The sequence below is a fragment of the Nerophis lumbriciformis genome, linkage group LG11, assembly GCF_033978685.3.
Source record: "Nerophis lumbriciformis linkage group LG11, RoL_Nlum_v2.1, whole genome shotgun sequence".
NCBI classification, from domain to species: Eukaryota; Metazoa; Chordata; class Actinopteri; order Syngnathiformes; family Syngnathidae; genus Nerophis; species Nerophis lumbriciformis.
This window is the reverse complement of record NC_084558.2, coordinates 39,634,885-39,653,937: the sequence shown is the minus strand read 5'-3', so window position 1 is coordinate 39,653,937 and position 19,053 is coordinate 39,634,885. Positions and strand designations below refer to the sequence as shown.

At 35.9% G+C, this 19,053-nt stretch overlaps 1 protein-coding gene across 2 annotated transcripts in view; it reads right to left on the bottom strand.

Moving 5' to 3' along the window:
• Positions 1–19,053, bottom strand: part of LOC133610400 (adenosine kinase-like) — a 310,119-nt gene that overhangs the window by 39,919 nt on the left and 251,147 nt on the right. For both annotated transcript variants that reach the window (XM_061966612.2, XM_061966613.2), the window contains exon 8: positions 2,694–2,729. In XM_061966612.2, coding sequence (XP_061822596.2) covers positions 2,694–2,729 — 36 coding nt within the window. The remainder of the gene's footprint in view (positions 1–2,693; positions 2,730–19,053) is intronic.

Sequence of the window (19,053 nt, the reverse complement as noted above, 5' to 3'; positions counted from 1 at the left end):
TAAGTCATTGAGGTTATACAACTAGTTTGTTGCCTAAACGAGTAGCGGAATAAGTCGAAACAAGTAAAAAAAATCACATGTATGATTTATTGTGGCAATTTAGCAAACGCTAAGTCATTGAGGTTATTCAACCAGTCTGCTGCCTAAACGGGCAGCGGAAGAAGTCGAAACAAGTAATAGAAGCACATGTATGATTTATTGTGGCAATTTAGCAAACACTAAGTCATTGAGGTTATTCAACTAGTCTGCTGCCTAAACGGGCAGCGGAATAAATCAAAACAAGACATCTAAATACATGTATTACATATATATATATATATATATATATATATATATATATATATATATATATATATATATATATATATATTCTTCTTAGGAACAAGGACTTGGTATTTTTGGAAGTACTTTCTTTTTATCTTAACAAAAGTACACAAAACTCGACATGTCGGGTAGCAACTAAGCCAAATTCCAACAAGGCAATTTGATTGAGTTCATAATAACCAGGAGAGGTAATTCAACAGAATTGGCAATGGAAAAAATCAAAACAAGACATCAAAGTACAAACATTACATGTTTATATTCTTTAAAAACATTATTATTATTTTTTTTTTAAATAAAAGTATACAAAATCCATCCATCCATCCATCCATTTTCTATTGCTTATTCCCCTTTGGGGTCGCGGGGGGCGCTGGAGCCTATCTCAGCTACAATCGGGCGGAAGGCGGTGTACACCCTGGACAAGTCGCCACCTCATCGCAGGGCCAACACAGATAGACAGACAACATTCACACTCACATTCACACACTAGGGCCAATTTTAGTGTTGCCAAAATTTAATTAAAAATATGTAAAAAAATATTATTATAAAATATATAATACTACAAAACCCAAAACCAGTGAAGTTGGCACGTTGTGTAAATGGTAAATAAAAATTGATTTGCAAATCCTTTTCAACCTATATTCAATTGAATAGACTGCAAAGACAAGATATTTAACGTTCGAACTGGTAAACTTTGTTATTTTTTTTGCAAATATTAGCTCATTTGGAATTTGATGCCTGCAGCATGTTTCAAAAAAGCTGGCACAAGTGGCAAAAAAGACTGAGAAAGTTGAGGAATGCTCATCAAACATTTGTTTGGAACATCCCACAGGTGAACAGGCTAATTGGGAACAGGTGGGTGCCATGATTGGGTATAAAAGCAGCTTCCATGAAATGCTCAGTCATTCACAAACAAGGATGGGGCGAGCTTCACCACTTTGTGAACAAATACGTGAGCAAATTGCCCAACAGTTTAAGAACAACATTTCTGAACCAGCTATTGCAAGGAATTTAGGGATTTTACCATCTACGGGCCGTAAAATATTCAAAAGTTTCAGAGAATCTGGAGAAATCACTGCACGTAAGCGATAATATTACGGACCTTCGATCCCTCAGGTGGTACTGCGTCAAAAAGCAACATCCGTGTGTCAAGGATATCACCACATGGGCTCAGGAACACTTTAGAAAACCACTGTCAGTAACTACAGTTTGTCGCTACATCTGTAAGTGCAAGTTAAAACTCTACTATGCAAAGCGAAAGCCATGTATCAACAACACCCAGAAACGCCGTCGGCTTCGCTGGGCCCGAGCTGAAAAAAATTAAGTTTCTCAGTTCGAACATTAAATATCTTGTCTTTGCAGTCTATTCAATTGAATATAAGTTGAAAAGGATTTGCAAATCATTGTTTTTATTTACCATTTACACAACGTGCCAACTTCACTGGTTTTGGGTTTTGTAAATAAAAGCTACAATATAATTAACAGTGATACAACCATAGCATTGTGGCTAATATAAACAGTACACCTTTCTTTGTCTGTGATATTACGGCATTATCAGACATGTTGACCCGGTGATGTCAGAGCATCAATGATGAACAATTTTCCAGATCAATAACACATTTTCATGTGACGAAAGAACAATAATAATGCAATTTAGAAGTGTTGCAGTAAATGTCAAAGAACAAGCCCTCACACTATTGCCCTTTGTGTGTTGTCTGTTTTTTTTTGTTTTTTTTACTCCCACTAGCCTCCATCAGTCCTTCACCTGTCCCCCCCCCCCCCCCTCCTCTTTCCTCCTCCAAAGTGCCATCAGAGCATTCCTATTCCGGTCACGTTGATCACAGCGTTAGCGATGCCGGATGACAATTATTCACACGTCGAAAGAAAGATCAGATACGAGAAAAAAATATAGTTTGACGCGTAAGAGAGTGTGATGTCTAAAAATGATTTTTAATTTGCTTATTAGGGGCCTCTGGTGTGTGTTTTAAAAATTATATATGCAAGGGTGGCAAGACGCGAAGCATCAGGGGGATAACAAGGATGGCAACCTGATGAGCTAAAGGCTCCAAAAGGACGTGTCGGCTTCCCGAGAGGCTTTTCAAAATTCAATAAATAACATCTGTAGGCGATGTCGGCTGTACACCCGGCAAGAGTGCGTCATAACACACACACACACACAGAGAGAGTGAAAAAGAGTGAGGGAGAGAGACGGCGCTGAACAAAGAAACCATGACGACTGCCAGGTTGCCATGGCAACTGCATCCAGGCCCGCAGAGTATAATAGCACATCAATCACTGTCCGAAAAAGAACTTCATTATCAGCAAAAAATAAAATAAGAAAGATGTGTTTGTAGCAGGAGAGGCTAACTCACCTCAAAGCCCAGCTTTTTGCCAAACGCCGCCGCCTCCTGCAATTTAAAAAAAAAAAAAAAACAGCAGTTAATGACAAAGTGGCGAAGCACCTGAGGCATGCAGGTGGTATCGCCCCGATAGCAACATATTTCATCACACGGTGTATAAATAGTGCTAAGAGGCGAGGTCATTGAGTGTAATGCGTGACTCATTTGCTCATCAGAGCGCTGTGGAATCATTTTTCCCCCCGTAGACGTCAAAGGAAACAGAAATTGTCTGTTCCAGAGTCAAGCTGCGGCCATCTTAGGCAGGGAACATTTTCGGTAAATATTATTGAAGTGCCTTACGAATGCAGAAAGAGGTTGACCATTGTGATAAGGGAAATCACAATAGGACTCAGTAAGTTTCAGTATATTGGCAAATGTATTATTATAAAATAATAATTGCACTATTTAGAATTTAATTTGACAAAAATAATAGCTTAAGCCCTTGTCTAATATTTTTTCCAATTATTATTATTTTTTTAACATTTATTATTTATATACAATTTCTATCAAATTTACATTTTTACCTTTTTAAAATATATATATTTTTTAGTAGTGCAATTTTCTTTTAAATCCAGGGGTGCAGACCAAACAAGGCCACCTGTAGCTTTTTTTGGTGAATAAAAAAGAAAGAAAAAGGGGGCATCAAACAAGGTCATTCAACGACAGTGCATCCGTTTCACTTTTTTCACATTTTGTTATGTTAAAGCCTTATTCCAAAATGGAATAAACATTTTTTTCTCCCTCAAAATTCTAGACACAATACCCCATAATGACAATGGGACATTTTTATTTTTGCAAATTTATTAAAAATAAAAAACTAAAGAAATGTATATGTAAATAAGTATTCACAGCTTTTGTATAATACTTTGTTGATGCACCCTTGGCAGCAATTACAGCCTCAAATCTTTTAGAATAAGTGAAATCACAATAGGACTCAGTAGGAGGTTTCAGTAAATTGTCAAATGTATTGATTTTTATGTGCGGTTTTCAAATAAATACCATCAATTTTGATTATAATAAAATAATAATAGTGGCACAATTTAGAATTTAATTTGACAAAAATAATAGCCTAAGCCATTGTCTAATATTTTTTCTAATTATTATTTTTTTTTTACATTTATTATTTATATACAATTTCTATCAAATTTACATTTTTACCTTTTTAAAATATGTATTTTTTTATTAGTGCAATTTTCTTTTAACTCCAGGGGTGCAGACCAAACAAGGCCAACAGGCATTTAGAGTCCACCTGTAGCTTTTTTTGGTGAAAAAAGAAAGAAAAAAGGGTCATCAAACAAGGTCATTCAATGACAGTGCATTCGTTTCACTTTTTCCACATTTTGTTATGTTAAAGCCTTATTCCAAAGTGGAATAAACATATTTTCCCCTCAAAATTCTAGACACAATACCCCATAATGACAATGGGAAATTTTTATTTTTGCAAATTTATTAAAAATAAAAAAACTAAAGAAATGTATATGTAAATAAGTATTCACAGCTTTTGTATAATACTTTGTTGATGCACCCTTGGCAGCAATTACAGCCTCAAATCTTTTAGAATAAGTGAAATCACAATAGGACTCAGTAGGAGGTTTCAGTATATTGGCAAATGTATTGATTTTTATGTGCGGTTTGCAAATAAATACCATCAATTATTATTATTATAAAATAATAATAATGGCACAATTTAGAATTTAATTTGACAAAAATAATAGCCTAAGCCATTGTCTAATATTTTTTCTAATTATTTTATTTTTTTACATTTATTATTTATATACAATTTCTATCAAATTTACATTTTTACCTTTTTAAAATATATATTTTTTTTATTAGTGCAATTTTCTTTTAACTCCAGGGGTGCAGACCAAACAAAGCAAACAGGCATTTAGAGTCCACCTGTAGCTTTTTTTTGGTGAAAAAAAAAAGAAGACAAAAAGGGCTTCAAACAAGGTCATTCAACGACAGTGCATCCGTTTCACTTTTTCCACATTTTGTAACGTTAAAGCCTTATTCCAAAATGGAATAAACATTTTTTTCCTCCTCAAAATTCTAGACACAATACCCCATAATGACAATGTGAAATTTGTATTTAGGCAAATTTATTAAAAATAAAAAAAAATAAAGAAATGCACATAATCATAAGTATTCACAGCTTTTGTATAATGCTTTGTTGATGCACATTTGGCAGCAATTACAGCCTCAAATCTTTTTGAATAAGTGAAATCCCAATAAAACTCAGTAGGAGGTTTCAGTATATTGGCAAATGTATTGATTTTTATGTGCGGTTTTCAAATAAATGCCATCAATTATTATTATAATAAAAGAATAATAATGGCACAATTTAGAATTTAATTTGACAAAAATAATAGCCTAAGCCCTTGTCTAATATTTTTTTCTAATTATTTGTTTTTTTAACATTTATTATTTTAAATACAATTTCTATCAAATTTACATGTTTACCTTTTTAAAATATTTTTTTTTTATTAGTGCAATTTTCTTTTTACTCCAGGGGTGCAGACCAAACAAAGCCAACAGGCATTTAGAGTCCACCTGTAGCTTTTTTTTTGGTGAAAAAAAAAAAGCAAAAAAGTAGCAAAATTACGACAGTGCATCCATTTCACTATTTCCACATTTTGTTATGTTAAAGCCTTATTCCAAAATGGACAAAACACATTTTTTCCCTCAAAATTCTAGACACAATACCCCATAATGACAATGTGAATTTTAAATTTTTGCAAATTTATTAAAAATAACAATTACAGCAATTACAGCCTCAAGTCTTTTAGAATAAGTGAAATCACAATAGGACTCAGTAGGAGGTTTCAGTATATTGGCAAATGTATTAATTTTTTGTGCAGTTTTCAAATAAATACCATACATTATTATTATAATAAAACAATATGTTTTAGTTTAGTTTATGTATTTAGAATTTAATTTGACGAAAATTTAACAGCTTAAGCCCTTGTCTAATATTGTCTCTAATGATTATTTTTTTAACATCCATTATTTAAATACATTTTCTATCAAATTTACATTTTTACCTTTTTAATATATATATATATATATATATATATATATATATATATATATATATATATATATATATATATATATATATATATATATACACACACACACACACATTTTATTAGTGCAATTTTTTTTTACCATTTACCAACATTTTTTGGGGTTAATAATCCTATTTGACCCTCTGGGGCATTCATAATGTAATAGCAGTTAAAACCTGCCAGGACAAAAAAGCCCCCAGGGAGTTAAGAGTATATAAAAATATTTTTGGATTCATATTTTTCTTCTACTTTTATTTCCTTAAATCTCTTGATCGATTTCAGTTGAAATTAAAATAGCGAAAATGTCACTTTTTTATTTTTTATTTTAACCATTTGAGTGCCCATTTGATCTAAATATGTCAAATTTTTGATTTCAGAAATGTTTTTAATAAAATTAGTTATCATCCATATAGCAAATGTAGCCGGGTGCAAAAAATATTAATCAAATTTTTTTTATTATGACTTTTTGTCCCGGCGCTACTTAAGTGGGCTTAAATAGTTTCCCTGTATATCGTTTAAATCTGAAATAGTTACCGGTAATAACAATAACACAATTTAAAAACATATTAAAAAGAAAAAAATAATTCCATTTAGAGCAGCGGTGTCAAACTTGTTTTTATTGAGGGCCGCTTTTAACGAGTGGGTTAACCCTAACCCGCTAACCCATATGAATATACATGTATACATATATAATACATTAACAATATATTTTTTTACATAAGCTGCAAAAAAATATTTTAATTTTACTTTAAAAACTGGCAGCTCAGCCACCAGAATTTTACCGTAAAAGCATTGGGTTTTTACAGCATATACTTTTTTTTTTTATTAATGAAATGGAAAAACAATACCACTGTTTTTAGCGATAAAATTCAAGCAACAGAACTGCCCGTTTGTATGATTTTTTTTTTACCTTAAAATCTAGTTTTATTGTTTTTTCTGTTTGTGTTTTAATGTTTTAGTGTCTTACTGTAAATGGAAAAAACAGTACCAAAACTCAGTCGGGGGAATTTAACCGTAAAATGTATTGTCAATTTTACTGTCTACAATTTGATTGATCATTTGTTTTGAAATCAAGTCAAGCAGATATTTAAGTACAGTATTTATTTATTTTAACAACAAATATCTGTGGTATACATGATAATATAATATATTGATTTTGATAATATTGAATTTGAAAAGATATGCAATTGCATGCAGTACATGATTTTAAATGTCAAAAGGGACAGAACAAATATATTTAGTAAGAAAAGATTAAGCATTTTATTAACGCATATTATTTCCCAGGCTTTCGCGGGCCACATAAAATAATGTGGCGGGCCAGATTTGACACCTGTAACAACCAAAGTTATGGTCAAAAATACAGCAAGAATTGACCTGAAATGACAAAAAGAGTCCGCCAATGTACTCTTACGGCGTGTAGTTTAGTCGGGCTCAACACTTCAGTGGCATGTAGCAACTCTTGTTATTACCTCTGCCAGGTAAAACATTTTGATGAAAATGTCAAAAATGGAATAAGGCAGTGGTTCTCAAACTTTTTTTGTCATCCCCCACTTTGGACAAGGGGGAGTTTTCAAGCCCCACCTGCCCCCATCACCCCAACAGAGTGCTAATGCCAAAAGCTTTAACATTTTCAAATTTATTGAACATCAAGTTGTATACATTCAAACTCAATAACATAAAATAACAACAAGTTCAATAATAAATAAAATAACTGTGCAGCTGTGGTATAACTTGCATCAAGTTCAATAATAAATAAAATAACTTCCATCAAGTTTAATAATAAATAAAACAAGTGTTATAACTTGCATCAAGTTCAATAATAAATCAAAAAAAGTGTTATAACTTGCATCACGTTCAATAATAAATCAAAAAAAGTGTTATAACTTGCATCAAGTTCAATAATAAATCAAAAAGTGTTATAACTTGCATCAAGTTCAATAATAAATCAAAAAAAGTGTTATAACTTGCATCACGTTCAATAATAAATCAAAAAAAGTGTTATAACTTGCATCAAGTTCAATAATAAATCAAATAAAAGTGTTATAACTTGCATCAAGTTCAATAATAAATCAAAAAAAGTGTTATAACTTGCATCAAGTTCAATAATAAATCAAATAAGTGTTATAACTTGCATCAAGTTCAATAATAAATCAAATAACTTGCATCAAGTTCAATAATAAATCAAAAAAAGTGTTACAACTTGCATCAAGTTCAATAATAAATAAAACAAAAGTGTTATAACGTGCATCAAGTTCAATAATAAATCAAAAATGTGTTATAACTTGCATCAAGTTCAATAATAAATCAAATAAAAGTGTTAGAACTTGCATCAATTTCAATAATAAATCAAATAACTTGCATCAAGTTCAATAATAAATAAAATAAAAGTGCCACTTTGCAATCTCTGCAAAAAAAAAAAAGGAGGAGCTATGCATTTGGCAAGACAGGGCAAGTGACAGCACTTTGCCCCAGGAGAGCCACCTTGCTTCACTGTGAAACAGCACGGCTGTATGATCAGCTCCCATTTCCTCACACAGTGCAGAGAACAGTCGCACTTTCAGTGGTCGTGTTTTGATCAAATTTACCGCGCTCACAACATCTGTTAAAACCTCATTGAGTTCGGGGCTGAGCTGCCTTGACGCGAGTGCTTCCCGGTGAATGACACAGTGTGTGCCCGTCACATTTTTGTTTCTCTGCAGGCGCTGGCTCTGGCTTGACGACCTTTGAGGTGCGAGTCACAAATGTATATATTTGTGTAATTGTGGTCCACACATTAGCCTGCTACCCATCCGCGCGAATGTTTGTTCCGCTTAGCCCCGCCCCCATTAGTTACTGTTGCTATGTCTGTCAAACTTTCGCTCCTACCGAGAAATTTAAAGCCTACAGTAAAAATAAGTACCGGTAATTTCCATTTATGTATATAGCGGATTTCATAGACAAAATCACAAAGTGATTTACAGTGTGTATAGAAAATGAAAGCATAGTAAAAAAAAAAATCTAAGAATATAATAATAATTAAAAACATTTTAAGTGAAATTTCCTCCCGTTCCTCGCGCCCCACCTGTCATGTCTCTATTCCCCACCAGTGGGGCGCGCCCCACACTTTGAGAAACGCTGGAATAAGGAATGATTCATTCAACTTTAGGTATGATCCGGATCATTTTAACAGTGTTATCTTACGTTTACGTTACAACTAGAGATGTCCGATAATATCGGACTGCCGATATTATCGGCCGATAAATGCTTTAAAATGTAATATCGGAAATTATCGGTATCTGTTTCAAAAAGTCAAATTTATGACTTTTTAAAACGCCGCTGTGTACACGGACGTAGGGAGAAGTACAGAGCGCCAATAAACCTTAAAGGCACTGCCTTTGCGTGCCGGCCCAGTCACATAATATCTACGGCTATTTACACACACAAGTGAATGCAATTCATACTTGGTCAACAGCCATACAGGTCACACTGAGGGTGGCCGTATAAACAACTTTAACACTGTTACAAATATGCGCCACACTGTGAACCCACACCAAACAAGAATGACAAACACATTTCGGGAGAACATCCGCACCGTAACACAACATAAACACAACAGAACAAATACCCAGAACCCCTTGCAGCACTAACTCTTCCGAGACGCTACAATATACACCCCCCGCTACCACTTACCAACCACCTCAACCCCTCCCCCCCAACCCCACCCACCTCAACCTCCTCATGCTCTCTCAGGGAGAGCATGTCCCAAATTCCAAGCTGCTGTAATGCATTTTGTGACTTCAATAATAAATATGGCAGTGCCATGTTGGCCTTTTTTCCCACAACAAAATTAGGCATACTAATGTGTTAATTCCACGACTGTATATATCGGTATAGGTTGATATTGGAATCGGTAATTAAGAGTTGGACAATATCGGAATATCGGATATCGGCAAAAAAGCCATTATCGGACACCTCTAGTTACAACCTTTAACTTCTGAGTGTATGCTATCCCCCTCGCCTCCACCCACAGAGACAAAGAGAGTGGATGACTGCGAAGAGGGTTCACCCAATTTCTTTCAATTCGCTATGGATAGTTCAAACAATTATGGGCACATTTTGATAAACATTTCAGGAAAATGGGACACAGAACAATTCGATTTAGGGGATGATCCGGATCACAGCCTGGATTTTTAAATTTTTTTTTTTTTTTTTTACTATTGGCCGGGTGGAGGTCTGTGCTCTTCAATTACTTTTATAGTTTTGATACATTGAAAATGAACCAAAAATAAAAACACAAACATAAAGTAGCTCAAGCAGACAGTTTGTAAAATATGTTGAATTTAGTTTTGATTGATTGTCTATTGTATCTTATTTGGGGGGGGGGACTGTCTTGGGGGAGGTCAACATGGTGGCGCTCAAAGAGAAGGGGAGGAAATGACACAGAACAATAAGGTTAGTGCTCCCTGGAGGACAGTCTCAAAAGTAATATGTCAATCCATTGCTACACCGCGCGCACACACACACACACACACACACACACACACACACACACACACACACACACACACACACACACACACACACACACACACACACACACACACACACACACACACACACACACACACACTCTAAGAAGTCAATAAATCGCTACAGTCAGTTTGATAAAGAGCAAAGGTCAGAGGTCGTCTTCTCCTCTCCGCCTTTTACTTCTTTTAAATCGAATTTGTCAGTATCACATGAGCTTTTTTTTTTTTTTTTTTTAAACTCTCGCCTCTACTGCATGTAATGAAAGGGCCAGTGCTGCGGGGGCGCTGCCGAGCCTTGACTGCACAAAGAATAAAAAGCAACAACAAATGAAAATACAAACAAAAATAAAAGTCAATTAAAATACTATTTATATATGAATAAAAACCTAAAACAACAGAAAATTATACAAATTATGAAATAAAATAAATAATGACATTTTTTAACAAATAGACATAATAAATAATCTACAATAACAATGGAAATAAAAGTACAATGTTATAATTAGAGATGTCCGATAATGGCTTTTTTGCCGACATCCGATATTCCGATATTGTCCAACTCTTAATTACCGATTCCGATATCAACCCAAAACCGATATATACAGTCGCGGAATTAACACATTAATTTTGCCTAATTTTGTTGTGATGTCCCTCTGGATGCAATAAACAATGTAACTTTACCATGAATTGATTAACGTGGACCCCGACTTAAACAAGTTGAAAAACTTATTCGGGTGTTACTATTTAGTGGTCAATAGTACGGAATATGTACTGTACTGTGCAATCTACTAATACAAGTTTCAATCAATAAATCAAAAACAAGGTTTTCCAAAATAAGAGAACAACTTCAACTCCAGTTATGGAAAAAAATGCCAACATGGCACTGCCATATTTATTATTGAAGTCACAAAGCGCATTATTTTTTTTAACATGCCTCAAAACAGCAGCTTGGAATTTGGGACATGCTCTCCCTGAGTTAATCCTGATACCCACTACAACTATGGGAAATACTATACTTTGACTTTCACAAAGTGCATTATTATTATTATTTTTTTAAACATGCCTCAAAACAACAGCTACAAAAACAATGAAGGCACACAGCTTCAGTCCAGAATATACTAGAGCATACTTGCCAACCTTGAGACCTCCGAATTCGAGAGATGGGGGGGTGTTGAGGTGGGCGGGGGTGTATATTGTAGCTTCCCGGAAGAGTTAGTGCTGCAAGGGGTTCTGTTATGCTTATGTTGTGTTACGGTGCGGATGTTCTCCCGAAATGTGTTTGTCATTCTTGTTTGGTGTGGGTTCACAGTGTGGCACATATTTGTAACAGTGTTAAAGTTGTATATACGGCCACCCTCAGTGTGACCTGTATGGCTGTTGATCAAGTATGCCTTGCATTCACTTATGTGAGTGTAAAAGCCGCATATATTATGTGACTGGGCCGGCACGCTGTTCGTATGGAGGAAAAGCGGACGTGACGACAGGTTGTAGAGGACGCTAAAGCCTTTAAGGCATGCCCCCAATAATGTTGTCCGGGTGGAAATTGGGAGAATGGATGCCCCGGGACATTTTCGGGAGGGACACTGAAATTCAGGAGTCTCCCGGGAAAATCGGGAGGTTGAAACCGATACCGATAATTTCCGATATTACATTTTAAAGCATTTATCGGCCGATAATATAGGCAGGCCGATATTATCGGACATCTCTAATTATAATACATTTATTTTCAAGGATCCAAAAATACGCTTTTGTATTGTTTTGTTTTAGCTGCCTTGTACTATTAAAAAAAATGCATATAATGACTATATCGATTTAAAATATCTAATCGTAACATGTGAATCACTATTAAGTGCCACCAACGTCGGTATAACAAATATTATTATATATCTCAAACATTCTTACCTTGGAAATATAGCGAGGAACTTTTTTTTTTATTCCATTCACAAAAATCGCACAGAATGTTAAATAATTTAATAAGAAAAAATAGAGCAAGCCCAAATCGACCCAATCCCAGCTTTACAATACTTAGGATAGTGGTTGGCAAACGTCACCAACACTCGGCTATTAAATGAACTTAAAATATGACTTCTTCTATCCTTGTGGTAAATATTGGACACAATGTGTTGTCAAGCTTATGCGATACAAGTGTAAGCCACTGTGACACTATAGCTCTTTTTTTTTTAAATGATTTTATTTTATTTTTTATAAATGGCTGTGATGATAATGTAAATGAGGGATTTTTATTCACTGTTAAGTTGGAATTCTTATTAATATTGATACTGTTGTTGATATTATTAATTTTTGTTTTGACTACTTTTGGATTATTTCATGTCATGTTTGTGTGTTCTCTCAATTGCTCTGTTGATTGCTATTCTGAATGATGCTGAATTGTATTGTTATTGTATTGTTGTGTATTATTTTGTTGGACTGATTAATAAAAAAAAAATTAAAAAAAAGATAACCACCATAATGACCAACATTAAAATAAAGTAGTGTAGTAGGCCTAACTATTCATTAAAAACAAGGCAGAGTTTTTATTAACAAGTAAGTAAGTAACATTACACACAGTTTGAACAGTAACACTGTTTAATTAAGTGACTCTTTGGCTTACCATTAGATGGAGCTTACAGAGTTTGAGAATCACTGACTTAGGAGAAAACATAAAAATAATATATATACAGTACAGGCCAAAAGTTTGGACACACCTTCTCATTTCAATGCGTTTTCTTTATTTTCATGACTATTTACATTGTAAATTGTCACTGAAGGCATCAAAACTATGAATGAACACATGTGGAGTTATGTACTTAACAAAAAAAAGGTGAAATAACTGAAAACATGTTTTATATTCTAGTTTCTTCAAAAATAGCCACCCTTTGCTCTGATTACTGCTTTGCACACTCTTGGCATTCTCTCGATGAGCTTCAAGCACACCTGTGAAGTGAAAACCATTCCAGGTGACTACCTCTTGAAGCTCATTGAGAGAATGCCAAGAGTGTGCAAAGTGGTAATCGGAGCAAAGGGTGGCTATTTTGAAGAAACTAGAATATAAAACATGTTGTCAGTTATTTCACCTTTTTTCACGTGTTCATTCATAGTTTTGATGCCTTCAGTGACAATCTACAATGTAAATAGTCATGAAAACAAAGAAAAGGCATTGAATGAGGAAAAGGTGTACTGCAGGGGTGTCCAAACTTTTTGACTGGGGGGGCCGCATGGGGCTTAAAACATTTGTCCGGGGGCCGAAAGCCTGCATGCAAACTAACACACACACATATATAATGGATATATCATTAATAATAATAATTATTGGATATAAGGACGACCTCCTTAAGGTTTTTTTAATCAAATCAGAAATATCAAGCAGCTAAAATGCACCAAACATGGATAAGTGTGGAGAGAGTGTTATGCATTTTACCCATCATCCCTTGTAATGGATTTAAATGGGTGTAACTTAGATTTTTTGTGTGTGTGTGTGTGTGTGTGTGTGTTGATTGGGCATTTTTCATAATCTTCACAAAGTTCAATGAGCAGGTTGGTGGATTTTTTTCCCCCTGCGCCATGACTAGGGAAGGTTGTTTGGATTGGGTAAAATGAATAAATGATAGAGATGTCCGATAAATGCTTTAAAATGTAATATCGGAAATTAGCGGTATCGGTTTCAAAAAGTACAATTTATGACATTTTAAAACGCCGCTGTACGGAGTGGTACACGGATGTAGGATTTTCCCGGGAGACTCCCGAATTTCAGTGCCCCTCCCGAAAATCTCCCGGGGCAACTATTGTCCCGAATTTCTCCCGATTTCCACCCAGACAACAATATTGGGGGCGTACCTTAAAGGCACTGCCTTTACGTGCCGGCCCAATCACATAATATATACGGCTTTTCATACACACAAGTGAATGCAAATCATACTTGGTCAACAGCCATACAGGTCACACTGAGGGTGGACATACAAACAACTTTAACACTGTTACAATTATGCGCCACACTGTGAACCCACACCAAACAAGAATGACAAACACATTTCGGGAGAACTTCCGCAGCGTAACACAACATAAACACAACAGAACAAATACCCAGAACCCCTTGCAGCACTAACTCTTCCGAGCATGTCCCAAATTCCAAGCTGCTGTTTTGAGGCATGTTAAAAAAAATATTGCACTTTGTGACTTCAATAATAAATATAGCAGTTGATTTATTTTGCAAAACCTTGTTACATTGTTTAATGCATCCAGCGGGCATCACAACAAAATTAGGCATAATAATGTGTTAAGTCCACGACTGTATATGTCGGTATCAGTTGATATCGGTAATTAAGAGGTGGACAATATCGGAATATCGGCAAAAAAGCCATTATCGGACATCTCTAATAAATGCTCATTGTCCCTGCAAGTACAATTAATTGTTGTGTATATTTCATTGGCCGTCCGATGGCGAGGAAAAAGCCGCTATTAGATCACTGGCTATTTGTATACATCTCTCTCGACCATATTGAACTTGTGCCGTCTCACGGGCCAAATTGAAAACACCGGCGGGCCGCACTTGGCCCGCGGGCTGTAGTTTGGACACACCTGGTGCACTGTATGTATATATATATATATATATATATATATATATGAAATGATTCCAAATATTAATAGCAACATCATCAGTAATAATCAGAATAATAGTGATCCATTTAACAACAACAATGCAAAAATAAACAACTCAACAATAAATAAATAGAAAATAGTTGTTGACTGGCGAAATGCTATTTCTAATATTTTGACCCTCTCATGTAGCCAAATAAGGTGACCATTAGGTTGAAGCAGATGAGCGTATAAAAATGCAAATATGAAGGCTACTCGGGGAAACATAAAGCTCACATAATAGGCCGCCATAAACACCATCTTTGTCTTAAGGAGCCCACAGCATCAACATTTAATGTCTTCCATTACAAGCTGTTTTACACGTCACATGTTTTCTCTCCCCCGACAGCTTCTCGACGACGCTCCGTGTGCTCGCGCAGCTGTCGCCGCAATAACGCCGGCGTCAAGTGACGACCGTACCCGACAAACATGTAAAAAAAAAAATCCCACAGCGGGTATGAAAAGAAGATGGAGGGGAGATGGTTATGTGACACAAACAAGGTAACGTTGCTATGAAGCCATCAGAATGTGTGAGATGCTGCTGCTGTCACAGGCTTAAACAGTCCAAGGGATATTTTTAGCAAAGCTTAAGCTAATAATCCGCAGCCCCGCACATTCACAGGGGCGCCTGTCCACAATTTCACGCAGAGAGGAAACGCTCGCTTTTTTAAAACGCAGAAGCAGCTGATTGATGACTATTTCGTAAACGCGCGTCACACGACAGTGAATTGAATGTGATCTGTCCACAATCTAACCTTCATGCTGGTTAAAAAGCGGCAAGTGAAATGTCTCCAAAGTCACAATTTTTTGCGAGCTGCCCTAACAAAAGGGGCGATAATTAAACCAGGGGTGACCAAAGTAGGGCGCGACCCATCGAGTCGCTTGGTTTGGCCTACCTAATACATATTCATCCTGACCTCAAATTATGCACTAAGCAAACTAATCTGCTATCCAAGAATATACAAACCCTGTTTCCATATGAGTTGGGAAATTGTGTTAGATGTAAATATAAACGGAATACAATGATTTGCAAATCATTTTCAACCCATATTCAGTTGAATATGCTACAAAGACAACATATTTGACGTTCAAACTGATAAACATTTTTTTTTTTTTGCAAATAACCATTAACTTTAGAATTTGATGCCAGTAACACGTGACAAAGAAGTTGGGAAAGGTGGCAATAAATACTGATAAAGTTGAGGAATGCTCATCAAACACTTATTTGGAACATCCCACAGGTGTGCAGGCTAATTGGGAACAGGTGGGTGCCATGATTGGGTATAAAAACAGCTTCCCAAAAAATGCTCAGTCTTTCACAAGAAAGGATGGGGCGAGGTACACCCCTTTGTCCACAACTGCGTGAGCAAATAGTCAAACTGTTTAAGAACAACGTTTCTCAAAGTGCAATTGCAAGAAATTTAGGGATTTCAACATCTACGGTCCATAATAATTCAGAGAATCTGGAGAAATCACTCCACGTAAGCAGCATGGCCGGAAACCAACATTGAATGACCGTGACCTTCGATCCCTCAGACGGCACTGTATCAAAAACCGACATCAATCTCGAAAGGATATCACCACATGGGCTCAGGAACACTTCAGAAAACCACTGTCACTTGGTCGCTACATCTGTAAGTGCAAGTTAAAGCTCTACTATGCAAAGCGAAAGCCATTTATCAACAACACCCAGAAACGCCGCCGGCTTCTCTGGGCCCGAGATCATCTAAGATGGATTCATGCAAAGAAGTGGAAAAGTGTTCTGTGGTCTGACGAGTCCACATTTCAAATTGTTTTTGGAAATATTCGACATTGTGTCATCCGGACCAAAGGGGAAGCGAACCATCCAGACTGTTATCGACGCAAAGTTCAAAAGCCAGCATCTGTGATGGTATGGGGGTGCATTAGTGCCCAAGACATGGGTAACTTACACATCTGTGAAGGCACCATTAATGCTGAAAGGTACATACAGGTTTTGGAACAACATATGCTGCCATCTAAGCATCGTCTTTTTCATGGACGCCCCTGCTTATTTCAGCAAGACAATGCCAAGCCACATTCAGCACGTGTTACAACAGCGTGGCTTCGTAAAAAAAAAGAGTGCGGGTATTTTCCTGGCCCGCCTGCAGTCCAGACCTGTCTCCCATCGAAAATGCGTGGCGCATTATGAAGCGTAATATACGACAGCGGAGACCCCGGAATGTTGAACGACTGAAGCTCTACATAAAACAAGAATGGGAAAGAATTCCACTTTCAAAGCTTCAACAATTAGTTTCCTCAGTTCCCAGTCGTTTATTGAGTGTCGTTAAAAGAAAATGTGATGTAACACAGTGGTGAACATGCCCTTTCCCAACTACTTTGGCATGTGTTGCAGCCATGAAATTCTAAGTTATTTATTATTTGCAAAAAAAAAAAGGTTTATGAGTTTGAACATCAAATATCTTGTCTTTGTAGTGCATTCAATTGAATATGGGTTGAAAAGGATTTGCAAATCATTGTATTCCGTTTATATTTACATCTAATACAATTTCCCAACTTATATGGAAACGGGGTTTGTACAACAATTCTTCTTAACAAAAGAGAAATATAATGTTAGAGAAAAATGTAATTTAAGACATGTGTACGCACGTACAACACTTAAGACCTTCAGTATATCAGTATGTGGAATTAAATTATGGAATGGATTAAGCTAGGGCTGGCGATATATCGAATATACTCTATATATCGCGGGTTTGACTCTGTGCGATATAGAAAATGACTATATCGTGATATTCGAGTATACGTTCTCACGCAGTTGCTTTTAGCTGCGGGCATTACACTACAGGCTCTTCTCACTCTTTCTTGTCCCTCCTTCTCACAGTGACATAAAACAAGCGCACCTTCTTACATACGTCACATACTGTCGCGCGTGCAACGTCATACGCTCTTGCGAGCAGAGAGGTAGCAGAATGGGTAACGTTGGCTGTGGTGCAAGCGGAGCGGTGCGAGTGGTAATACGAGAGAAAGAAGGTGCGAAACTGGTAACAAATGGAGGAAGAATTCATTCCCAAGAAAAACAGCAGGGGTCCATCGTCTGGCGGTGGTTTGGCTTCAAGCGGGAAGATGTTGAACAGACAACCGTAATATGTGAAGTATGCGGCAAAAGCGTTGCTACAAGAAGTAGCAGCACTGCTAATTTGTAGCATCATTTGAAAAGTCACCTGCTAGAGAATGAAGAGTGCTTGAAACTCCGCATGTCAACATCTCCGTTCGGTGCCACACCAACAAAATGACCCAATTGAGCCTGGCGCCTTCCCCTTCCAGATCAACACCGTATGAAAAAACTAGTCAACAACAGAACGTCCGCAGGAACCTACCACATAGCGAAGGACATACACTATTTGATTTCCTATTATGCAGCTCATTTTTATTTGACACTTATTGAAATACATTGTGTGCCATCATGCACAAAAGTGCACTTGATTTGTTTTAAACTATTGTAGTGGCGTTCTGTACAAAAAGTGCACTTTAATTTAGTGTTGTTTTGATATGTCATTTTAGTGACATCATGCACAAAAGTGCACTGATAGCTTGTTTTAAAATGTCTCTGACAATCTTGCACTTTCTGTTTTGGAAATGACATGAATGTTTGTGCCACTGCTTAATAACTGTTTAATAAATACACTTTTGCTAAATTGACTTAGTCGTGATTTCCTTCTCTGCATGACAGTTCAAAATGAGCATATATTAATGCAGTATGAAGAAGAATGTTTTAATGTAGACACATAGAATCATCATACTGCTGTGATTATATGCATCAAGTTCATTCAAGGCTAAGGCAAAATATCGAGATATATATCGTGTATCGTGACATGGCCTAAAAATATCGAGAAATCGCCCAGCCCTAGATTAAGCAAATAAATCAAACAATGTACTAATATAGTCCACTTCAAGAAACTCTTCAAATTTCAAGTGTTTACAAAGTACAAAGAAGAAGAACCATGATAAACATTCTGAATTTATTTCATCCATCCATTTATTTTCTACATAATCTTACTCATCTCACCATATGACATATAATTTACTTCACCAATTATTATTTATTTAATTTTATTGTTGTTACTTATGGAGTATATGGTGAATAAA